The sequence below is a fragment of the Lacerta agilis genome, chromosome 3 (genome assembly GCF_009819535.1).
Source record: "Lacerta agilis isolate rLacAgi1 chromosome 3, rLacAgi1.pri, whole genome shotgun sequence".
Classification (NCBI taxonomy): domain Eukaryota; kingdom Metazoa; phylum Chordata; class Lepidosauria; order Squamata; family Lacertidae; genus Lacerta; species Lacerta agilis.
The window spans coordinates 101,733,124-101,757,417 of NC_046314.1; the positions used below are offsets into that span (position 1 = coordinate 101,733,124).

Sequence of the window (24,294 nt, forward strand, 5' to 3'; positions counted from 1 at the left end):
TACCTAGTATGCCCCTGGGGGCTGATACCAATTGAGAGCCAGATTTTTGTGCCAGTGTTGTGACTGTTTCTGCCACTAACGTAGAACTCTTAATATATATATGCAGGTATTAAAGCAACCCGGATGCTCAATAAACAAGGCAGATCTGGATGAACCGATGCTTGCCATTGTTCATGTTATGTCATAATCCAGATTTCTGTCATGTCAGTTTCGGTGAAACTACATCTGGGTTTTGACGATCCCAGGGGCATACATAACTGGAGAAGAAGATAAAATCCAAGGCAATCAATGAAAAACGCACACGAAATACAAACAAGGACATGTTTAATGTAATTGTGTCCCCCACATCCCTTTGACCGAACAAGGTATCAGAGTTGGAATGAAATACTTATTATTTTGTAGCTAGGGGGTGGACACAGAGGTATTGCAGAGAGAGTGTAAACAGATTCTTATAAGAGCGATTTGCTATATATATATATATATATATATATATATATATATATATCCCACTAAACATAATAGGCTTCTAGAAGTAGGAATACCTCAAGGAACCATAATGGGAAAATACATTCATATGTATGTCAGTTCTTTGGGGGGTATTCCCAGTTATAAATACTGTTAAATTTAGTGGGATTATGAAGCGGACGGAAGCAAGGTGCAAATCCAAGAATTTAATATTTAGCGTAATAGTGTTACATGCCTCCCCAGTCTCTGAGTGGTGAGAGAATCCAGGGGTTCAAGGCTCTTTTTCAGGGTTCAGTTTCCTTGGAATGAAGCCCATAGGGGACTGTGATGCCTCTTGGATAAATCGTTTTATTTACACATATATACAACCTGAGCACAAGATGGAGGGGCTTGCAGCATTAACACCCCGAACAATCTTGCTTCTCTGTTAGTTATAGCTTTGGATCCAGCATAGAGCAAACATGTCTCTGCGCCTACAGCTTCCAGCCTGCTTCTCCCTCTTTCAGACATGCTACAATGGCTATTATTCTCTTTCCTAGCAGCTGGGGGCAGGGAGGCCCACCCATCTGTCCTATGGCACAGAGCAACTTCTTTGGTTATGCTAATCGTGGTGCTTAACTAGGCAGCCAAAACCTTTACCTAGACAAAAGGACTTGTTTGGTAAGTTTGCTCTCCTGCAGTTTACCCCCACAGATACAGGATCCTGATAATTGGAAGGGACTCAGGGCACCATCCAAACTCATAATAACAGTTTCTACAATTCATCATCAAGGCTTAAGATTCAGTTTCCTCAAAGTGTCCCTCAAAGCTATTATTCCACAGGCAGAATATATGAGAAATATATATTCAAAATTTAGTTCTGAAGTATGGCTGGAATTGTGAGTTTGTTGCAACGTAATTTAGAACTGTTCCAGCTCAGTACTTTAGGGAGCAATCCTAGAAGACCCACTTACCTTGGAGTAAACCCCATTGAACTCAGCGAGACTTACTTGGTCTGAGAGTAGATGTGCATAAGATTGTCCTGTTATGGTCCCACTGATATCAAAAGGAGGTATGTGCAGTGTAACTCTGTGTACATTGACTAGAGAGTTAGGCTGCAAACCGAACCCCAGTCTCAGATATCCCACCAGAATTCAGTAGGACTGGCTTCTGAGCAGACATGGCTAGGGCTGTACGTACGAAATCAGTTGTGCTCACTACCAGGCAAACATGCATAGGTTTGCCCTGTTAAGCACACCATTGCTTGTCCTTTCCATTGAAATAAACAGGAATTAAAAAGTGTTTCCATGGTTGCTGAATCATGCTCATGGTTTGCAACATCAGATCAGCATTAGTACTCTACAAACATCAGAAAGTAGAATCGGATCTCTTGCAACAGAGATATGATGTTTTTGCTCTCATACAGCATCAGAGAAAAGGACAGGGAGAAAGGTGGCCTGTTCATAGCTGTCAACTTTCCCTTTTTTGCGGGAAATTCCCTTATTCCAGCACCGTTTCCCATTGCAAAAAGAGGGAAAGTTGACAGCTCTGGACCTGTTCTCTTCCTTAGATGAACTTCTGCTTGAGATGAGGGCAGAGTGCCTGCATTAAGGACAGGTTGTCTGTATATGTGACATGCTGGATTGGCTAACAAAGGGCAGGTTAGAGTAAGGGGGGCGTTGATCAAGGTGGGACACCAACCATAGTTGGAAGTCAATCACATTATTATCCCTCCAAGGCACTCAGGGCATCTAGTGTTTAAAGTCAAACAGGGGTAGCCAATGTGGCGCCCTCAAAATGATGCTGAACTCGAACTCCCATCAGCAGCCCGCAAGACTGATGGAAGCTGTAGTCTAACAGCATCGGGAGAGAGCCATGCCAGCTACCCCTGGAGGAGAAGCAGAAAGGCGACAGCCATTATATCTGAGGCTGGCATTAAAACAGGCAAGTACCCAGACAGCAATGCCTGATGTCTGTTCGGGCTTTTGTAGTACAGCTGGTGGTTAGAACCAAATGTTCTGGGTGAGTAAGAGCAGGCCGCAAGCTGCTTCTTTTCCTCCCCTGTGCAAACGGCTTCCGTTAAAACTCGTAAGCCGACACGAAGACGGTGATCTTCGAGACGTGCTTCGCTTGGAAGGTGCGGTCCAGGTACTCGGTCATGTCGACTTCCACTTCTGTGGTCTGAGGGCCCTGCAGGCTCTGGACGAGGATGAGCTCGCCGGTCTGCCTGTCCGAGCGCTGCATGACGAAATGGCCCCGGCCGTTGCCTGCCGCGATTCCAAAGCGCAGGCCGTCGGGGCCAGGCCGCCCAGGAGCCGACGCAGTAGCCATGCGGAAGAGGGCAGTGGGAGTGACGAGGTTGGATGGCAGAGGAAGGTAATGGAAGGAGATGGTCTTCGGGGCATGGTGGCAGGATCTGCTGTCCATGGGGCATGGGTTCCGTTCGCATTGGCTAGGAAGGAAAGTGAGGGGTGGGGGGTACGAAGGAGATGCATTTATTTCTTTGTCATATGGAATATATTTACATCCTGCCCTCCCTCCGGTATGGAGCACAGGGCTGCAAATAGTGATGACAATAAAGCGGTGAGTAAGTGAATCCGGAGGCGCCGAGTTGCCTCCAAGATTGAGGGCACCCAACGCTCAATGCATGTGCATGGCATCACACACATTGCATGTTGGGCATCGGGCGTGTGTGACGATGCATGCGCAATGCAGGAAGCCAAGCACTCTGGAGGAGCCGGCTGCTTGACCTGTGCTGCGCATGTGATGCCACACACATGCACCACACACAGGGTCATATGAAGATGAGGGGGGTCCGACCCCCTTAATACAAATATCGAGGGGGCCAAGGTGCCTTCAACCCCACACACTTGGTGCACCTGAGCGAATCAAAAACCAGAGAATTACATAAAATGCAGTTAGTGCCAGTGAGAATATATGTTGGGCCGGCATACCCCTAACATAATGGTGCAAGGGAACCCTGACTGTTAGGCCCAGTCGCGGACGACTCTGGGGTTGTGGCGCTCATCTCGCTTTATTGGCTGAGGGAGCCAGCATACAGCTTCCGGGTCATGTGGCCAGTATGACTAAGCTGTTTCTGGCGAACCGGAACAGCACACGGAAATGCCGTTTACCTTCCCGCCAGAGCAGTACCTATTTATCTACTTGCACTTTGACACGCTTTCGAACTGCTAGGTTGGCAGGAGCAGGGACCGAGCAATGGGAACTCACCCCATCGTAGGGATTCGAAACCGCCAACCTTCTGATCAGCAAGCCCTAGGCTCTGTGGTTTAGCCCACAGCGCCACCTGCATCCCTATAATGGTCCAAACACTTTGCCAGATATATAAACAATATATTAAGTCTTTTTTCTCTTTTTTAAATGCTGCTAAGGTTTAGACCCTAGGAGGTCTTTGCAGAATCTTTAACAATGACTTTTCTTCTTCCCAGTAAGGCTCTGAGATGTTGTTGGATTCCATACAGGGTCATCCACCTTTGTTTTAGAGTCGGAAGGTGAAATCCAGAGCGTTCCATCTGCACAAGGGTTTCTGCTTGCCAGCTTGAACAACTCCCCCCTCTCCCACCACCCCCATGCTGTTCTGGGGGTTCTCCCAACCACCTCTCAAGCCAATTTCAGGGGGCATACAACAGGAGAAGAGGCAGGGGAAAGCTCATGGAGCAAGCAGAAGTCCTTGTGCAAGGTTTCTGCTGATGGGGCTCATGAGGTGAATCCTGCCCGCTACAGTGAACAGCACTAACCTAACCACATCTACTCAGAAATAAGTCCCATTGAATTCAATGGGCTTACTCCCAGGTGAATGGGATTAGGACTGCAGCCTAAGGCTGAAGGCACACTGTACATTTAAAGCACATTTTCCATCTGTAAAGAATCCTGCAAACTGTAGTTCACCATTCACAGAGCTACAGTTCGTCGCACCCTTTCACAAACCACAGCTCCCAGGATGCTTTTTGGCGGCGAGGAAATGAGCTTTAAGGATATGGTGCGCCTGCAGAATAAACCCTTCATGGAAATCAATTGGATTTAAAGGTCTTTAACTCTGTCTGGATTGTGCCCAAAAAGTTGTCTAAACTCAAACAATGCTCCGTTTGCAACACACAGCGATGGTGCATAATCAAGGCACAGAACATTGGCCCTGTATCAAAGAAAATATAACAAGTAATCTCACTGGCTGGAGGGGAAATATTCATAAGGTTGTCGTAATGTTTGATCACAGACCAGAAAATAATATGCCAACAGCCTGGATAAACAAGATCTTTTGGTTCTTAGTTTTAAAAGAAAGGAACTGGAACTGCACAGTGGGTTTTCTGGGCATTCATCTTTTCTTTCCTTATGCCCAGAACTAGGGCCGGCTCTAACATTAGGCAGAGTGAGGCAAGGAGTATGATGAGGGCAGGGAGTATGATGAGGTGTTGGAATACAGAGCTCACTCTGTGCCACGCATGACCTGCTCCGTGTGCCCTAAGCTAGCCTACTGCCGTCAAATATGGCAAACGACAGATTTCCCGTTATACTTACAACGGCGATGTTTTCACATAGCTGATGTTTCCACTGGGCTTGGGGCACTCTGGATTAACACACTGAAAGCTTCCTCCTGTATTAATGCATGTCGTTCCCCTGGTACAGTTGTGCAATGAGAGAGCACACTCGTCAATGTCTGTAAAACAAATGGAAACATGAAAAGCAAAGTACCAGAGTCGATGGTTTAGGCGACGCGCTTAACACAGAAAGGGGAAGGTATGATCTTCTCGACCCTTTCGCTCTCAAGGCAAATGACAATTTGCACTTTCTAACTGTTGCACAGAAGTTCCACCTAAATCCTTTCTATGTACATAAGGAGTATCTGGAGCTGAGCTCTGCCAAGGAAGTTTTCTGCAAATTGGTATCCTCGGATCTCTTCTTTTGGTGGTGCATTTACTCTTTCCAGATGATGCCCTAAGTAGCCACTCCATACACACGAGAAGACCCAAGCCATTCACCCTGTCTCAGCCTAACTCTACCTCATAGGGTTGTAGCAAGGAAGAACTTCCTAACAGTGAGAGCTGTTCGGCAGTGGAATTTGCTACCAAGGAGTGTGGTGGAGTCTCCTTCTTTGGAGGTCTTTAAGCAGAGGCTTGACAGCCATCTGTCAGGAATGCTTTGATGGTGTTTCCTGCTTGGCAGGGGGTTGGACTGGATGGCCCTTGTGGTCTCTTCCAACTCTATGATTCTATGATTCTAAGGATAAAATGCATGGATAGGTTAGTTAGTAGAGCATGAGACTCTTAATCGCAGGGTCGTGGGTTCAAGCTCCACATTGGGCAAAAGATTCCTTACATTTAAAGGACCCCCCTTTAAGAATCCTGGAAAGTGTAGTTTACCCACTGCAGGGCTACAATTCCCAGCACCCCTAACAAACTATAGTTCCCAGGATTCTTTTTTGGGGGAGGGGTATGTGTGCATCAGATGGGCTTCAATTGTATGGTGTGCATGCAGCCGAAGTAAACAACGAACGGAAATATTCCAGGTTAATATTAACTTCGCATCTGAAGAAGTGTGCATGCACACGAAAGCTCATACCAAGAACAAACTCAGTCGGTCTCTAAGGTGCTACTGGAAAGAATTTTCTATTTTGTTTCGACTATGGCAGACCAACACGGCTACCCACCTGTAACAGGTTAATATTAGTTCTGTTTTATCATAATCTGAAGGCATTTTCTGTAGCCAGCAAGAGCAGAGAGTGCATGCTTCATGCATACAATATCACTATTCAATTCCTTTTGGCGCTTGACCGCCATACCTCCCGACATATCTAAATGGCTAAATACAATGTCCACCTTGTTTCAGCGGCTCTCGCTCCCTTGGCATTAACAGCCAGAATTTTAAGTAGCCGTGCGTTACAAACCGTTACAAGAATCTGGCTTCTTGCGCGGTGTTTGGGAAGTCCAGCTTCTACTCTGTTAGCATTTCATTGCATTTATAGTCGTAAAATGTTTCAGTGCCTAACCAAGTCCCTGCTCCTAGGTGAAAATGTGCAGGAATGCAGCTTAAACCCTGGTTGCAGAGAAACACACTGCACACAATCTAAGCAGTTTTTGGGGGACCGAAGGTCTGCATGAAGCCTGCACATTTTGTCATTCTGCGAAATGCCACCTGCCTCGTGCTAAAGTCACCTTCACAGCTTTTCCCATCGCTGAAGATCTGGTATCCTCTGGGGCAGGAACAGCGGTAGGAGCCAGGAATGTTGATGCAGGTGTGCATACAGAGGCGAGGGACTCCCTCCAGCTTGTAAACTTCACATTCATTCACATCTGCAAGGGGGAAGAAAACCGACGTTCTTTCTGCTTGGACAAATTTCATGACAGGCTGCGCAAGGGGGGGGGGCGGGGCGGAATTCTGAGATATGCTACTGGTGTTATGTATTTCTTAGCAGCATACATTTTGCCCTTCCAGATCTATGAACTGTGTGGATTTATTCAAAAGCACAGCCCTTGGTGCTTCCTGCTGGATAACAGCCTTGCTGTACAGATCTGGTTCTTAAGTTGCTGGCCCGTCTTGCAATTGCCTGCCGCTGGAAAACTCTGGAGGGTCTCTTCGTTAAAGCTTGGGATGCTTGGCTTTGAATGATAAACTGGCCCAGGAATGCAGGCCATTGTGCAGATAACAGCAAGCTTGTTCCCGCCAGTAGTTGCCTAAAAACACAGTGACCTGGGAGTGACCCAAGGCAGTCTGCAAGGTGGCGTCGAAACCCACTGGAATTCCTTATGTGTGTGGCAGAGTTTGCTGCCTTAATCTTAATTCGCAACACCTGTGATGGGAAATCACCCTCTACCACACCTGAGGAGCAAGGCTAGTTCAGAGGGCCAAGGATATGTTGCATAGGACGTTCCCCAGGGGGAATGGGGGCTTAGGAATGTTAAGGAAAATTTCCAGCCGCCACCTTCCCCCACTGCGCAGCCTCCTCGCCGGACTCCCACGCTGCCGAGTGCGGGACCTGGGAGCCTCTTTTCTTCCTTCCCCCCCCCCGACGATGAGCGGGTACCCCTTCACATAAGTCGCACAAGCACCACACAAGCCCTCGCGATAAAGGGCATCCCCAAAATGTTCCGATCTGCGCCCCGAAAACCCTCCGAGAAGCCTCCTGTCAAGCGCTCCTCGTATCGTCCATTTTCTCAATGAACGGCAAGCCGGCCAATCAGGAGCATGCATTCGGCTCAGCCTGCAAAATGGAACGTTCAGCGCAGCTACTATGATTCAATCATCACCTTCACGCTTGACTGAACACTAAGTGGGTTTTGACAGGCTCCCTGCTGGGAGAACAATGGAATCGAAACCAAAATGTAACCAGTTGGGGAAACTATTAATTATAACTTGCAACAATGTATCAAATGGACAATTTAGACGCTGGGTGGCCCAATTTTGACAGCTCGAAATATTTATTATTGTAAAAATCCACAACTCCTGAACGCAGTGTCCGATTTGCCTGGTTCGGGTGTCTATTTGCTCCTTGTAAAATAACCTTTCTAACCCCTCGGTCCCCGCCATCCTCCGATCATCAGAAGTATATTATTTCGATACTGCATAATTTTTGGACTCTCCACTCAGTGGCTTTCATAATCCCCTAAGCAGCGAGTCACGTCCGCAGGAGGAGATACACCCCTCCCGATAATCCAGTCAAGCACCCATCCATCAGCTACCATGGCAGCAGACATCCTCCTAGGAGCTTTCTATTGTCCTGACGCAGAAGAAACCTTCAATGTGTATTACACCCACCCTAGATCCATTCACCGGTTCCTGCCATCCTTCCTGATATGCAAAACTTGTTTTTCCCCTATGTAAATTTTACTGTAACCTCCTCTCTCCCCTCCCCATCTCTGACGTTTCTGTGATGTATTTCGCTATGTATTCTGGGCTATCGCGGGAACTTTTAAAAGTCCAGGACACCCTTTGTTCGGGGTTCGGATCCTCCTGAACCTTGTTGCGCAATAAACTCCTTTGCTTTTGCTCCAATCTCCGGCTGGTCTCCATTGCCTCCGCAGCGAACCACGGGCTTCCTCCGTAGGACCGGGAGCTGAGCCTTCTCGACCCGGTAATTTCCGTAACAGGAACAATAGCTCTGGGCAGTGGCATAGGAAGGTGGGGGCGATGGGGGTGGGGCACCCTGGGTTCCACCCTGGAGGGGGCGACACTTGGCGCGCCCCCGGCCCTGCAATGCCCAAGCCTCACCCCGCCGCAAGCCTCGCCCCGCCACAAGCCTCGCTCGGCTCAGCGGCAGCTGCAGAGGCAAGGGGGGGGCGGCACCCCGCACATGTGCACTCTGACCCCGTACGGAGTGCGCATGTGTGGCATCCTGCACATGCGCACTCTGTCCGGGCCGGCGCTGCTGCTCCCACGGCGACCTTGCGAGCCGCTGGGCGAGCAGCAACTCGTAAGGCCGCCGCGTATGAAAAGCAGCACAGATGGGGCAGCCCCACGAGCCGCTGCTTGCTTCGGGGCTCGCAAGGTCGCCGCGGGAGCAGCAGTGCCACGTGATGTCACGCCGCATGCGTCAGGATGCGTGCGTGCAGCGGAGCGATGCCCCCACCCCCAGGGGGTGCCTCCACGTTTGGTGCCCCGGGCCAGCCAAGCAGCTTGCTCCGCCACTGGCTCTGGGGGTGCCCAGTGTTGCCTGTCAGCACTTGCCATTTGAGGTGGTGCTTTGTCTAACAATAGGGCCGGCTGGCCTTTTGCCTTACATGGAACTTCTGGTTCTTATCCCCAACTGAAGCTAAGGTCGAACTTCTATGCTCACTTGATTTTTGAGTAATCCTCTGTGGTACTTGCTTCCAAGTAAACACGCTCATGGCTTGACCATGAGCTCAAGTGCGTGTGCCGCAACTGCGTTTCATTTATTGATTTTAAAATGCATAAATCTGCTTCGCTTTTCTAAATCAATTCAAATGGGTTTGCATTGTGCACATCAATATCAATTTCAAGTCTTCAGCCGCTTGGGTTTATGCTGGCAAATCTGCGCCACTCATGCTCAAGAAATGGAATGCGAAGCTTATAGATGGAAAAGTGGTAGAGAGAACCATCTCATTGTCCAGATCAGTGTTTTTCAACCACTGTTCCGTGGCACACTAGTGTGCCGCGAGATGTTGCCTGGTGTGCCGTGGGAAAAATTGAAAAATTACTTTATATATAGTCAATATAGGCACAGAGTTAATTTTTTTAACATTTTCTAATGGTGGTGTGCCTCGTGATTTTTTTCATGAAACAAGTGTGCCTTTGCCCAAAAAAGGTTGAAAAAGACTGGTCCAGATAGCTTGTTTACTGGTTCACACTGAGAAGCTGTTTTTAAATATGCCAGGGGACAATTTGACCTGTCCCCAGTAATGAATGGAGAATTCCAAGGTTTTAATGTCTCTGAGACTGGGCACCTGTGCATCCACCCCACCAAATAATAAACACGCAAAAGCAAAACTAAACTAAAAAGCCCAACGAGGACTGAGCATACTTCGGAGATGCAGAATCGTGGTTGACTGTTTGGGTAGAGTCAGGGGAGAATCGGAAAACAGGAAAAGAATGGAGTGCTGGAACCCTTAACAGAAGCACTCCACACTGCAATAAGTTGTTGCAGTTCCTACTGGGTCAGCCCTTCTTTCCCTTGTTCTGCCTTCCCTCCTGTTGCCCACTTTCTTACTGTTGGAATTTACAATGTTAATCTCATTGGATCAGGGATTCATCTTTTCTTTTCTTTTCCACTTACATTACTCTATAACCCACCCACCCCACACACACAGCACTGAGAGTCTATAAATGAAAGGCCACACCACCATATTCTGCAGCTTAGACATGGCTTTAACATGTAGCGGCAGACTCCTCAGAGATCTCTTGCAATTGCTCCCTTACCCTGGCAGATGCTGTTTTCTGCTGTGCCGCTCATATGGAAGCCTGCTTCGCAGCTGCACTGCTGCATCCGGTCAAATTTGGCGCAGCGAGGTTTACGGCTGAACGCCGGATCATCTGTTACGCTCCATTCTGGTGGTACTAAAGGACAAGTGGGGGAGGGGAGAATTCGCAATCCAGGACAGTGTTAAAATCCCAAACCACAAATGAGAAGAAATCCTTATTTTTACAAAACTAATAAAATGGAGTGGTGGACTTCGTTCTACACCTGCAGCAACAAGGGGAAAACTACAGCCAATGTTTGAGGAAGGAGATGGGCAAAACCAGCATTCCCACATGACAAGTCATCTCCCTCTTCCTGTGTAAGCTTTGTGATCACTTCCCCCACATGGAAGAAAAGGTTATCACTAGAAACCAGAGAGCCAGTGTGGTGTAGTGGTTAAAAGTCTCGTAATCTGGGGAACCGGGTTCGCGTCTCCGCTCCTCCACATGCAGCTGCTGGCTGACCTTGGGCCAGTCACACTTCTTTGAAGTCTCTCAGTCCCACTCACCTCACAGAGTATTTGTTGTGAGGAAGGAAGGGAAAGGAGAATGTTAGCCGCTTTGAGACTCCCTAGGGCAGTGATAAAGCGGGATATCAAATCCAAACTCCTCCTCCTCCTCTTCTTCTTCTTCTTCTTCTTCTTCTTCTTCTTCTTCTTCTTCTTCTTCTTCTTCTTCTTCTATGGCTATATTTACAGTGTAGCCAATATTGAGCTAAATGAGCAAATGGTCTGAGCTAAATGAGCAAATGGTCTGACTCAATATAATGTCCTGTGTTTCTAGGCCCTGCCCTGCCCTCTCTCTCACATTAAGGTTTAAATATTCCTCTTTCCCACCCTCCTTAACCCCTCACCACAATACATACCTGTCTGCGTTTGATATTGGCAGTTGGGGCCTGTCCACTCCTGGGGACAAAAGCATTTGTACTGTTCACCTCGGTCAACACATGTTCCTCCATTCTGGCACAGGTGACTGGTACATACCCCAATATCTAAGAAAAGGCCAATAAAATAGGGAGGGTTCAGAGCTTCAAATTATTTCCGCAACCCATAGCCTGTTTTTGAAAGCCTGCAACATTTTAGTACACATTTCTCCTCATAATTTTCTTTTTGGTACGAAATTTGGATTAAATCTACAGCATTTCCCTCTAATTTCTCCCCCAATCCCTAGTTGTAACCCACAAGTTCAGAGGGCACCTCATTGGCTACCGCTGCTCAAGGGCAACCTATGGTAAACACAACCAACAGCAATATGGCGGCTATTTGCCTGTTTGTGACAAGGTTGGGCAGCTTCCTCCTGTTTTTGCGAATGTGCATATCCTCCTCAAGGCAAAATACACTTTAATGGAAGAAGCAAAATCTTTTATTTGCAAGAGCTGGCCAGATTCTCCCCTGGGCGCACCCCCCCCCATTAAAAAATCTCTATTCACCTGAGGCACCCTTTCACCTCTCCCTGGCTTATTATGTGTTGAAATAATTAGCGCAGTGGAATTCCTTGAAGAAACAGGCTGTGTGAGTGAATGCCTCATGGATTGCCACTGCTTCCCATCTGCCAAAAAGCCAAGCTCCCCTGATCACCAATAGAATATTCTAAATAATCAGGGGTCGCTAGACCATGAAGTTATTGAACAAGCAGCCAAGGAGTTGTAGCCGAATTTTTCCACCCACTCCTGCTTCCTTGAACTTTCTACAAAGGCGAGATTCTCATCTGGATTTCCGTGCTGAGTGTGTGCACTAGGCCTCATCGACACCTGGGCTAGGCAATGTGAAGAGGACCAGACACTGCCCAGGTGTCCTAAAGAGAAGAAATGGTGGTTTTTCACCTGCATAGATGCCAGCTACCTAACCATTTTTATTTTTGGTCTAGGAAGACGCTGGCCATACTCAAACCATATATATATATAAAAACACTATGCTACCACTGTAAACAGTCATAGATCCATAGAGTTGGAAGGGACCACAAGCATCATCTAGTCCAACCCCCTGCAATACCGGAAGATGCATACGGGGATTGAACCTGTGACCATGCCATTATCAGCACCGTGCTCTAACCAACTGACCTCTCTACTACTGACAGCCCCCAAAGGGTTATGGGAAATGTAGTTTGCTTAAGAGTGCTGAGAGTTGCTAGGAGAACCCCTATTCCCAGAGCCGCAATTCCCAGAGTTCCCTGTGAAAAGGGGATAGTAGTAGTAGTAGTGGCAAATAGAAGGGGAAGAAATGGAGGCAGTGAGAGATTTCACTTCCTTGGGATCCATGATCACTGCAGATGGTGACAGCAGTCACGAAATTAGAAGACGCCTGCTTCTTGGGAGAAAAGCAATGACAAACCTAGACAGCATCTTAAAAAGCAAAGACATCACCTTGCTGACAAAGGTCCGTATAGTTAAAGCTATGGTTTTCCCAGTAGTAATGTATGGAAGTGAGAGCTGGACCATAAAGAAGGCTGATCGCCAAAGAGTTGATGCTTTTGAATTATGGTGCTGGAGGAGACTCTTGAGAGTCCCATGGACTGCAAAAAGATCAAACTTATCCATTCTCAAGGAAATCGGCCCTGAGTGCTCACTGGAAGGACAGATCCTGAAGTTGAGGCTCCAGTATTTTGGCCACCTCATGAGAAGAGAAGACTCCCTGGAAAAGACCCTGATGTTGGGAAAGATGGAGGGCACAAGGAGAAGGGGACGACAGAGGATGAGATGGTTGGACAGTGTTCTCGAAGCTACTAACAGGAGTTTGGCCAAACTGCGAGAGGCAGTGAAGGATAGGCGTGCCTGGCGTGCTCTGGTCCATGGGGTCACGAAGAGTCGGACACGACTGAACGACTGAACAACAACAAAGTAGTAGTAGTGATAGTAGTAGTAGTAGTAGTAGTAAAAGTAATACCCCACCCATCTGGCTGGGTTTCCCCAGCTACTCTAGGTGGCTTCCAGCACATATAAAATATAATGAAACACCAAACCTTAAAAACTTCCCAATACAGGGATGCCTTCAGATGCCTTCTAAAAGTGGTGTAGTTCTTTATCCCCTTGACATCTGATGGAAGGGGGTTCCACAGTGCGGGTGCCACTACCAAAAGGGCCTTCTGCCTGGCTCCCTTTGACTTCACTTCTCACAGTGAAGGAACAGCCAGAAGACCCTTGGAGGTGGACCTCAGTGTCCGGGTGAACGGTTTGACCACTCTGAGAATTGTAATTCTGTGAGGGTAAAAGGGCCTCAGCAGTGCTAGGGTTGCCAGGTGCCCACTATTTGAGTGGACAGTCCACTTTTTTCACATTATGCTCACAATTTTTTCCCACAAAATAGTGGAATTTTTATTCAAAAGCTTTATGATGAAATGGTATTTTAATACGTGTTAAAATGTTTGTAAGAAAATATATAATTTAATTTAACCCTCCCCCCCGCTTGTCCGCTATTTTTTGGAAGCAGACCTGGCAACCCTACTCAGCGCCCTTAAGAATTACAAGTCCCAGAATCCTTTTGGAGGGGCACCATGACTATTTAAATGTATCAAAACAAAATCGAAAATTCTTTCTAGTAGCACCTTAGAGACCAACTGAGTTAGTTGCTGGTATGAGCTTTCGTGTGCATGCACACTTCTTCAGGTATTTAAATGTATGTTGTGAATGGGACCGCTGTGAACAACAGCAACCGGCATTCTTCTTATTCCCACTGCTCACTTGATTCTTGGCCAAAGGTCACAAACCTTGGGCCAGAGGCCAACACATCCCCATCAGACCTCTCTATCCAGCCCTCATGCCTCTCCCCAGGCCACACCCCTTTCTTAACCCCACCCACTCTTGTGCTTTTGCCCTGCAGGGTGTTTCCTTGAACTCTGGTCATGCCTCTTGGTTGCATGGATGGAAGAGACAGACGGTGGTGATTGTGCATAGAAACCAACTTAATGTACAGAAGTAGATTTCATTGCTTTGCACCTATTGCCTCCGGCCCCTCCCACCACTGCCATATGTCCTCCAGAACATGGCCCAGATGGGGAATACGGCCCTTGGTCTGAAAAGCGGCTCCCCCACCCCTGTTCTGGAGTCACATCTGGCTGGCCGTCTAGTGCACTGTGCCATAATCTCTTTAGAAATGTCTGTCTTCTCGAGCACAATGGAGAGTGGCAGGTCTCTGGCCTTCGCAGCCCCTCAGTCCGCCAGAGGCTCAATGGCTCATTAACATTTTGCACAATGAGGTAGGAATTCACTTAAACAAACAGCACTGTCAATGCACAGGGGCCACAGCACCCTATGGAGGAGCGTGTGAAAATGTAAACCACACAGACCAGGGCCAAGAATTTTTGCATCGAGTTAACTGAGAGAGACAAAGTCAGGAAAATGGATGCAAATCTCTCTCTCTCTCTCTCTCTCTCTCTCTCTCTCTCTCTCTCTCTCACACACACACACACACACACACACACACACACACAAAGAGAGAGCGCTATGATACACACTGATTTAATCCAATGTTTGAGATGACAATCTCGCCATCAAATGGCAATGTGTGCTGAATTACCAACGTTAACAGGGAATAAAAATTAGCTAGCCATAACGATCAATTTATTTGCTGCTTATTTACCTGACCCTTGGCTTTCCTCACATAGTTTAAGGTGGCATACAAATCTAGTAAGACATAAGCACACCAAAACCCAGCAACGTCTCTAAAAAGGAGCAATAAAAGGCAGCTCCCATTGTCAGGGTGTGTGGCTCATGGGAATAGTAGTCCAAAGGATCTTGAGGAGCACCAGTTTGGGGAAGTCTGAAGGAGAAGAATTCCACGAGCTACAAACATTTTTAAATATTCTAAAATGCTAAACAGGGGTTCTAAGGCAGTATTCCCCAACCTTGGATTGCCAGCTGTTTTCAGACTACAGTTCCTATCATCCCTGGTCTTGCTAGCTAGGGCTGTTGGGAGTTGTAGTCAAAAAAACAGCTGGAGACCCAAGGTTGGGAATCACTGTAAGGGACAGAAACCAAGCAAGTAAAGGATTTTCTGGCACGGGAATGATTGAGGAAAAGCTTTGCTGGTGGGATTTTTGTGTGTGAGCGCGACAGCGGCAGCCCGTATGGATGCTCTACAGCTGGGGGGAGGCAGGGGCCATCTTGTCACCCCTCCCAGAGTGGAACCCGGGGCAGCACACCCCCTACACCCCTCCCTTCCTACGCCCCTGGCTGTCGTGGCGTGGATAGTGTTGCCATATGTCAGCTTTGCCAAAAAACAACAACAAACAACAACCCCACGACCTTTCTGTCCGGATTTGAAATATGGCATGGAGGAGAAGGAGAAGGGAGTGTCGTCAGGTCAGCGACCCAAAGAGAATTAACACTGAGGGAAAAGCAAAAGGTGAGCATAAATAAGCTCGGAGAGTCGTCCCTATCCTTCTCATGCAGGTATACCAGCCTACAGTGTAAGCAGGGTTGCACTGTGAGGCTTCCAACCACGTCTTCCCTCCATGGTTTGACATTTCTATCACACTTCTCATGCCTTCTTACAGCTACAGGCGAGCACAGTAACAATGGCTGCCCAGGAATATAAAATGGGTGTGTTACGCCAAATGCCTGCTCATCACCAACAGAACCGACTTCTGCCCAGTAAACATTTTTTTAAAAAAAACAGAGGTAATTATGTACGAGTTTCTTGTTTGCCAATCTGGATAAACCTCACGTTGGTCCACCCCCCCCCCAAAAAAGCACATAAGATTAATTACTGTGTTTGTGCCAGTTGATTTCTCAGATGTTGTCATCTGTTTCCTAGTAATAAATTGCCTATTAAAAGATTTGACATATGCTTGGATCTGCAGCCTCACATACAATGAACAACAGTCGCGTGGATTTAGAGCAATCAGCAATAATTTGGGCACAACAAATCCATTCTGTGAAACAGCTTTATTATTATTATTATTGCATTGCATTGCAAAGAAAGCCTCCACTGGCATCAATGGCAGTTTACCCTGAAATGCAAATATCAGTTTGGGAAAGAGTCCAACTCTCCCCCCCCCCTTCACCCCCATCCCTGAAAGTAGTCCTAAGACTGATCAGCTTCCCCATGGATGCTGTTTCCATTCTACAAAAATATGCATGTTCAGTGCATTCAAATTCACTTCTAGTTTGGCCCTAACCCTGCACATCAGTGATGAGTAACGCCTAAGGATAAATACTAAAGTGATAGTCTTATAATGAGCAAGAAGGATTAGGAGCCTGTGACTCTCCAGGTGTAATTGTACTCAAGCTCCCATCAGCCTCAACCTGCATAGCCAATGATAAGGGATTATGGAAGTCGTAGTCCACAAGAGCCAGCACCATGGTGTAGTGGTTAGAGTGTTGGACTAGAACCCAGGAGACCCAGGTTCAGATCAGCCACGTAGCTCACTGGGTAACCCTGGGCCAGTCACTTCCTCTGAGCCTAACCTACTTCACGGGGTTGTTATGAAGATAAAATTGGGAACGGGGAGAACCACGTGTGCCACTTTGAGTTTCTTGGAGGGAAGTTGGGATACAAATTCAGCCGTCTTCAGCATCCGTGGCTACTCCTGAAACAGCTATGTTTGACAATCTGAAGGTGAGTGTTTATGCCCGAGCCAAGGGAATAAAAAAAGCGAATTACCTGTGCACTCAGGAACATCTCCTGTCCAGCTGCCGTTTGGCTGACACACTCGAGAACTGGAGCCCACGAGTCGGAATCCAGGATCGCAGGTGAAATGGACTTCATGGTCCACCATGTTCTTGGTGCCAAATCTTTTGCCATTCAGCGGGGCATCCAGGGCAGGGCAGAACACTGTGAGTTGGGTACACAAAAGCAATAAAAGACGTGGTTTTTGGCTCATAGAGGAAAGAGGGCAAAAGCATCACCATCACAGAATCATGCTGGGCTGCAGGGACGTGGTTAGAGGGTGACTTAGGGGGCCAAGGCCCATGTCTTTTACAATAGGCCCTGGGTCTTGCACCTTCCCTCTATTTTACACCCATAGTTTTTTTTAAAAAAATGTTACTTGTTTTGTTCTAAGACTTTCCTACCTCTATATCCAAGAGAGACTCACAAATGTCATTTAATAATGGATGGGCAGTATATAGGGGTCATATCAGGGTCTATCTGGTCCTATAAAGCTGCTGGCTTTGCAATGTTGCTCCTGCTATGGCACCGCCATCACTTTAGGCTTGTTGTTTTATTTACCAGTTGGTGGGTCAGGGGTAGTTTTCATGACTGCGTTTTGCAGAGTCGTCAGCCGGTGTTTCATGACACGGAGCCCCTCGGCAAATCTCGTTTCCTGCCCCTTTAGAAATTGCTGCATTTGGCGGATGGCAGTCAGAAGCTGTTGCTTGTTCATGCAGTTCTGCGGAAAACACAAAGACATTAAACAGCTGGATCAGGCCTTTAAATGTGCCTTTATATGTACGGTGTTGATGGTTGAGTACAATTAGAGAGCCATTTCCCCCCATGTCTTCCCCACTTGATTTGTATGATAGAATCGTAGAATTGTAGAGTTGGAAGGGACCTTGAGGATACAGGAATATGCAGCTCTCCCATATGGGGATCGAACCTGCAACCTTGGCATTATCAGCACCACGCTCTAACCAGCTGAGCTATCCTGACCTTCCTGCACCTCCTTCAAGGAATCCACAGTACCAGCCTTGGAAGGCAGAATTAACTGAGTCATTGTGACCTGCCCGTGCCACCCACCAAGATCCATAGCTAAGTGGAGCACAGACTTGAGCCCAGTGGTCATTCCACACGTTGTATTTTTTTTATAGCTGGTACCTGAAACAACTTGTGTACTCACAACATTGTAAGACGTGCGTCAAGGACTGGCTGGACAAAGATGAGTGGTGGGAGGCATCAGACGGGGAACCCCCAAGGGAAACCCCAGAGGAGGAAGGCTCAGAGCCAGGGGATTGGTGGTGGGATACCGAGGAGAGGTCAGAGGGAGAGGATTGGGAGGAAGGCCTTGATGCTGAAGGGGCAACAGGGTTTAGTGAGCGGGAGGAACCTGTGACAGGGAGCAGTTCAGACACCGAGGCTGAAGCAGAGGAGGGGGACTGAGAGGCTGCTGAAGAATCCAGGGAGTCTTCCTCTCCTGCTGCGACAAGCTCCCCTCCCTGCTGGTCTCCAAGAAAGTGCAGGATAAGGAGGAGGGCAGAGCAGAGGCCAGAGGTGGGCAGATGCAGCTTGAGACTGCTTAGGAAACATCTGGGAGAGGAGAGCCTTGGAAAGAGTTGAAGGCAAGGACCTTTGGTCCAGGCAATTGCTCCATAGAGGCAAGATCTGCTGGGAAGTGTTGCTGAGTTGTAAAGTTAACTTCACTGACAACCAAGCCCTGCGTCTTTCGTGCTGACCTGTGTCTCATGCATGTGACAAATGTGTTTAAAAGCAGTTCTGATGTGAGCAATGGTTCCAGCAATTGGCTGGGAACTCTGGACAGCTCCGTGCAGTGCTCAGGTTGAATGCTGTAGGACAGTAGAACTTAGATGTTGCTTCAGCAACAGAGATTCTTAGGCTGAGCCTTATGGAGGAGCTAGCTCCATCATCAGTGAAAGGTCACTTTCCATTTAAAGGGCCCCCGCCTTCTCTAACATTTGTCAACTCTGACAGAGCAGGTTGGCTGAGGGTGATGACAGTTGCAGTCCAAAATATTTGTAGGGTTCCAAGTTGGCAGAGGCTGACCTGGTTCAACATTCAAGCCAGGTGACTATTGTTTGGGTGCCCTGAGACATTATGCTTTTGAATATGTTATAGTTTTCTTCTACTACTGATTTTGTACGGTAATTCAGTAGTATTTATCTATTATAAGGGCGCATCTCCTGTTGATGGAAGTTGCCAGAAGCAGGAGTTGGCCAACTGTTTTCTGCTGACGGCTGCGTTCTTTGGGGGCCACATGCAAGGGGTGGGCAGGGCCAGGGACAAAAATGGGTGGAGCCACTGCTTGCCCCCCAACACCCTTCTCTCTCTCTTGCCCCTCCCCACCTCTGTTTGTTTGTTTCTTTCTTTCTTTCTTTCTTTCTTTCTTTCTTTCTGCCACCCTCATTCCCTGCCAAATGGGCTGGGGTGTTTTCTTGGGCGAGGTTGTTGCTCCTGTATTTTGTATCTTTATTTTAGACCTGGCTGTCATTTATGTGGAAATTGTTCAATTTGGTCGTGTCTTTTTAAATATTTTGTTTATTGTTTATGACTATGTTTGTTACGTTGTAGTTATGTATTTTTCCAATTCACCTTTGAGCATGGTTTGAACTGTGGAAAGGTGACATAAAAATAAAGTTATGTATGTACCAGGAGAGGACCAGATTGCTCTTGCCATGGGTCTGAATTGTACAGGGATTTTTTAATCAGGCTGAGAGTCATACAAGGCTCTAGGACTGAACGTTGCCCAGCCTTTGTCTATGGCTATTTACAAGATTGGCAGAGAACAAATTAAACGTATTAGTGTAACAAATAAATCTGTTGTTGTTGCTATTAAGATAGCGTGAAATTTTCCTTGGTCCAGCAAAATGACAGAATACAGGGCCTTGACAGGGGCCAAGAGTGGCTAGCATAGCCGTGAGATCATTGGCATACCACTGTCATTGTCACCATACTAGCATGCATGGCCTGACCCCTTCCCACCCTCCTCCACTATGCTAATCAATATACACAACAGGTACCAGCCTTTCCAGCTGGGCCAATGCCCAGGCAGCCAACTTTGGAAGTCAGTAATATTGGTCGTCTTGGCAGGGTGTTGTACTTGATGGCGCAAGGGTGGAGCCAGGATGAAATCTGGTGAGTTGTGTGTGGATCATCAGGTGATATGGCTGGTCACACATGTTTTGTTTTGTTTTGTTTTGTTTTGTTTACTGTGTATTTGGCTGCCCATGTCACTTGATCCCCTTTCTTCCATGGCAACAGGCTTGCTGCATAGTTGGTGGGTCTCTTGGGCTAGGCGGCTCCTTAACTGGTCTGGGGCCCCCCCAAAGCGCCCAAATTTTCCAACTGCTAGCACCGGCTTTGCCATGCTGACATAAGCAAAACTGTGAGTGTCTGATTAAAACAGCAACAACAATAGTTATTTTCTGCTTTGTATCCCACAACATGCTGGAAGAGTCCCCAGAATCACTTTTAGGGTCACGTGAGAAATACTTTCATCATGTAAATGACTGCCAAGAGAGCAAATGGAATGCAAGGATCCCATTCAACAGCTGCTGCCCCCTGCCTTTCCTTTATGCCCTGAGAGTGCCAAGATGTTCATTCCTGTTTGTCTCCTGCAAGAAAGGAATGTTACCTATTGCACAAGGGTTTAATTAATCTGTTACGCTATCTGAATCCTATATCCACTCAGCCATAAATGCATATCTACTGATCTGTCTGTGCAAGTTTATCAATATCTGCCCATCTATCGCAAATAGGGATGCACAAACCTGTCATTTTCAGTTTCTTTCAGTTTCCCATTTTCCCAGCCTTAAGTTCAGTTTGCCTATTTCTGCATCAATTTGAATAAAAAAAGTCAACACGAAAATCAGTGTGCATTTCCATGCAGGTTAAGCCTAATGTATGCATCTCTTTTTCTTTCTTCCTTTTTTTGCAATTTTGCCTATTATACATATGTTTGCAAGCAAATCCATAGGTTAATATGGTTTCCCCCCCCCCTGTGCATCCTTAGTTGGAAAACTGCATTGTGAAATCCAGAGATGTGCAAGTTTTGAAATATAGCTGGGTTTGCAGGGGGGGGGGCTTGCATTAAAATTAGGCAGGGTCAAAGTAAAATGCGAACTGAACAAAACTCATTGCTGATCGCACATGCACAGACACACCCACACAAATGCTGCTTTTGCTATGAAATGGACTTTCTTTATCCGTTGCACAACTTCTTCACCAGGATCAAAAGTCAGCACTAAGTACTGGGACAGGAGCCAGTCAAAACGGAGTGACTGGAGACACAATAAACCTGACATTTCCTTACAATTTGAATGAACAAGAATTTAATTGCCATGTTTTATATGAAGCACGTTCTCGGGGTTGGGGGAGTGAACAAGTTTTCTCTTGCCCAAGACTTTTATCATATGTAGATTGCAGCAGACTTCTTTTTTTATATATAAGTCATACTGGATACCTTTATAATAAGCTCTTTGTTAAAGAGTTATTTTTAACCTGAACTGCTGCGCTACAGTTAAGCATAATAAACTTCATCACCGTGCAGCTCGCTCAGCCCATGTTGATATTCCTGCAAAGTGACTTGGACTCACAAGCTCTGCAATCAGTTGACTGCACTGGTTTATTCAGGCGTTAATGGAGGAACAGGTTGAGTTTCTTTCCTAACTCTACAAGAGGGTTGCAGTTGCATTATTAGCAACTATTATACAGGGCAAGAAATATAAGAATTTTCAGAGGCAGATAATTTGCAAAAGCAATTGCATGCCTTACACTTCTGGAGCTGCATTCTTCACCTCGAACGGTGTCGAGGGATTTGAGGATTAAGTGATGGGAAGGCTATATTTTTCGTCTTCAAATTTCTCCTGATGAAGGTTTGCATATTAGTCTGGACTGGTGGTGCTTATTCGTCTTTGGACTGACCTTGTTTCCTGCGTGTCTTTTCTGATTTACACAAAATATTGACCACACCCCTTGTCTGTTGGTGTGAAGTTGAAAATCAGAGGATGTGTATCGAAGGGCATTAGCAGCCATCATTTTACTTACCTGTTGCCTTTGCAGAAAGAGACACATGAGGCCGGGGAAGGAGAGCTAAAATAAAGTCCAGCCTTTTAAGCAAAAATTAGCAAACAAAACACACACAAAATCACCATTCGTTTTACTGTCAAGGGAAACTTGTCCTTTCAGGCATTGCATTTATATCCCCTCCAAGATTTTATAGATGTTAAAGATAGATAGATAGATAGATAGATAGATAGATAGATAGATAGATAGATGATGGATAGATGATACAGTAGATAGATAGATAGATAGATAGATAGATAGATAGATAGATGATAGATAGATGATGGATAGATGATACAGTAGATAGATAGATAGATAGATAGATAGATAGATAGATAGATAGATAGATGATAGATAGATGATGGATAGATGATACAGTAGATAGATAGATAGATAGATAGATAGATAGATAGATAGATAGATAGATAGATGATGGATAGATGATACAGTAGATGATAGATAGATGATTGATAGATAGATAGATAGATAGATAGATGATGGATAGATGATACAGTAGATGATAGATAGATAGATAGATAGATAGATAGATAGATAGATAGATAGGTGATGGGTAGATGATACAGTAGATAGATAGATGATAGATAGATAGATAGATAGATAGATGAAATGTTATCCAGACCTAACCAGTTGTTTATTGGGAGAATGGGGCTTACCTGGGATGCTTGAGATTCCTGACATGATGTTAGGCACAAGAAGAGAAAGAGGCTGTATTGCAATCCAGAAGGCATGGCACTGTTATTCCAAGATAGGTAGGTAGATAGAAAGAAAGAAATAAAAAATTCTCCTCGGATTGCACAGGAACACCTGGCAAAGCACTTTCCTCAACAGCCAAGTTGCCCTGACTGCAAATCAGGAGGGATAGAGAGCACTCCTGTGCTCAGATCAGAAATGACTGCAGCATCACACAGCAGGTTTTCCAAAGATCCAAAGAGTAAAAAAAAAAAAGAGCTCAGTTTCCACCTCTTATTGGTAGGCTGCCTCCGCTGCCAGTGTGCTCCCTCCTAGGAGCTGTCCTCCACAGAAACACACCCCAGAGATAGATAGAGAGAGAGAGAGAGAGAGAGAGAGAGAGAGAGAGAGAGATCCTGCAAACTTTCATCTCAGACTGATGGCTTTAACGTGGAAGCTTGGCTTGCTTTATTTCTGCTACTCAAAGACGACGAGTAGAAGCAACAGTTGCCACTTCCCCACCACAGTCAAAAACTTGTGTGTGAGAGAGAAATAGGACGACTTTTTTCTTTAATCTAAGTGTCCCATAATTTAGGATATTATTTAGATATATAATCTGCCCTCCCAAGCCAAAAGCACACACTAAACATTAGTGTTTAAGCAGCCAGGATCAGTTGGTGCAACTCACGTTTTCTTTAATAGATTGGAGATTCCTGTTTGTTTTGGCTAGCAAGGATTATTATTATTTTGCATTCATATGCCATTTGACAAAATTAGCTCAGCAGTCCTTACGGGAACCTTGTAAGGCAGGCCAGGATCATTCTCTGCAGTATTAACCTGCTGTTGCAGGGAAGTGGCTAAGGGCCAAAGTACACATTACATTATTCATAGTGGGTTGTTTTGTTTTGTTTAAGTGAGCTCAAGCTTTTTATTTTGGAAGGAAAGCAGCCTTGGAGCGCCCTAGCCAGGATCAGACCACAGCATCCGTTTCCCCACCTCACCTTCCGATTTGATATTTGTCCCTGAAGCAGGTGTCAAACTGACACTTGTTCAGGCTTTCTCTTATTCCCACCAACAATATCTCTGGCATGGGGGGGAGGGGCCCCTTCCCCCACAAACCTCACTGGATGGTCATAGTAATGGGCAGGCTAGATACAGAAGTCCGTGGAGCAATAGATTCACCTTTGTATACTAAGCTATATTCCAGCCATGCAAAAAGAATTCAGAGGTTTATGCATATAAATGGTAAAGGTAAATGACCCCTGGACGGTTAAGTCCAGTCAAAGGTGACTATGGGGTTGCGGCGCTCATCTCGCTTTCAGGCCGAGGGAGCCGGCATTTGTCCGCAGACAGCTTTCTGGGTCATGTGGCCAGCATGACTAAACTGCTTCTGGTGCAACAGGACACTGTGACGGAAACCAGAGCGCACGGAAACACTGTTTACCTTCCCGCTGCAGTGGTACCTATTTATCTACTTGTACTGGCATGCTTTCAAACTGCTAGGTTGGCAGGAGCTGGGACAGAGCAATGGGAGCTCACCCCATTGAGGGGATTCAAACTG

General features: G+C 46.5%; 1 protein-coding gene across 1 annotated transcript; it reads right to left on the reverse strand.

The window, feature by feature from the left end:
• Positions 1-1,946: 1,946 nt before the first annotated feature.
• Positions 1,947-23,016, reverse strand: FBLN7 (fibulin 7). Its single transcript, XM_033144976.1, has 8 exons — positions 22,718-23,016; positions 17,538-17,697; positions 16,971-17,141; positions 11,237-11,362; positions 10,333-10,470; positions 6,615-6,752; positions 4,981-5,119; positions 1,947-2,896 (listed from the first exon to the last, which is right to left on the reverse strand). The coding sequence occupies exons 1-8, from the start codon at positions 22,790-22,792 to the stop codon at positions 2,524-2,526; spliced, it is 1,320 nt and encodes a 439-aa protein (XP_033000867.1). The 5' UTR covers positions 22,793-23,016; the 3' UTR covers positions 1,947-2,523.
• Positions 23,017-24,294: the final 1,278 nt, after the last annotated feature.

Coding starts and splice junctions, on each gene's coding strand:
- FBLN7 (XM_033144976.1), bottom strand. CDS start 22,792: ATGCCTTCTGGATTGCAATACAGCCTCTTTCTCTTCTTGTGCCTAACA. Junction 17,142..17,537: donor TACCCCTGACCCACCAACTG/GTAAATAAAACA, acceptor CCCAACTCACAG/TGTTCTGCCCTGCCCTGGAT. Junction 6,753..10,332: donor AGAAAACAGCATCTGCCAGG/GTAAGGGAGCAA, acceptor TCCCCCTTGCAG/ATGTGAATGAATGTGAAGTT.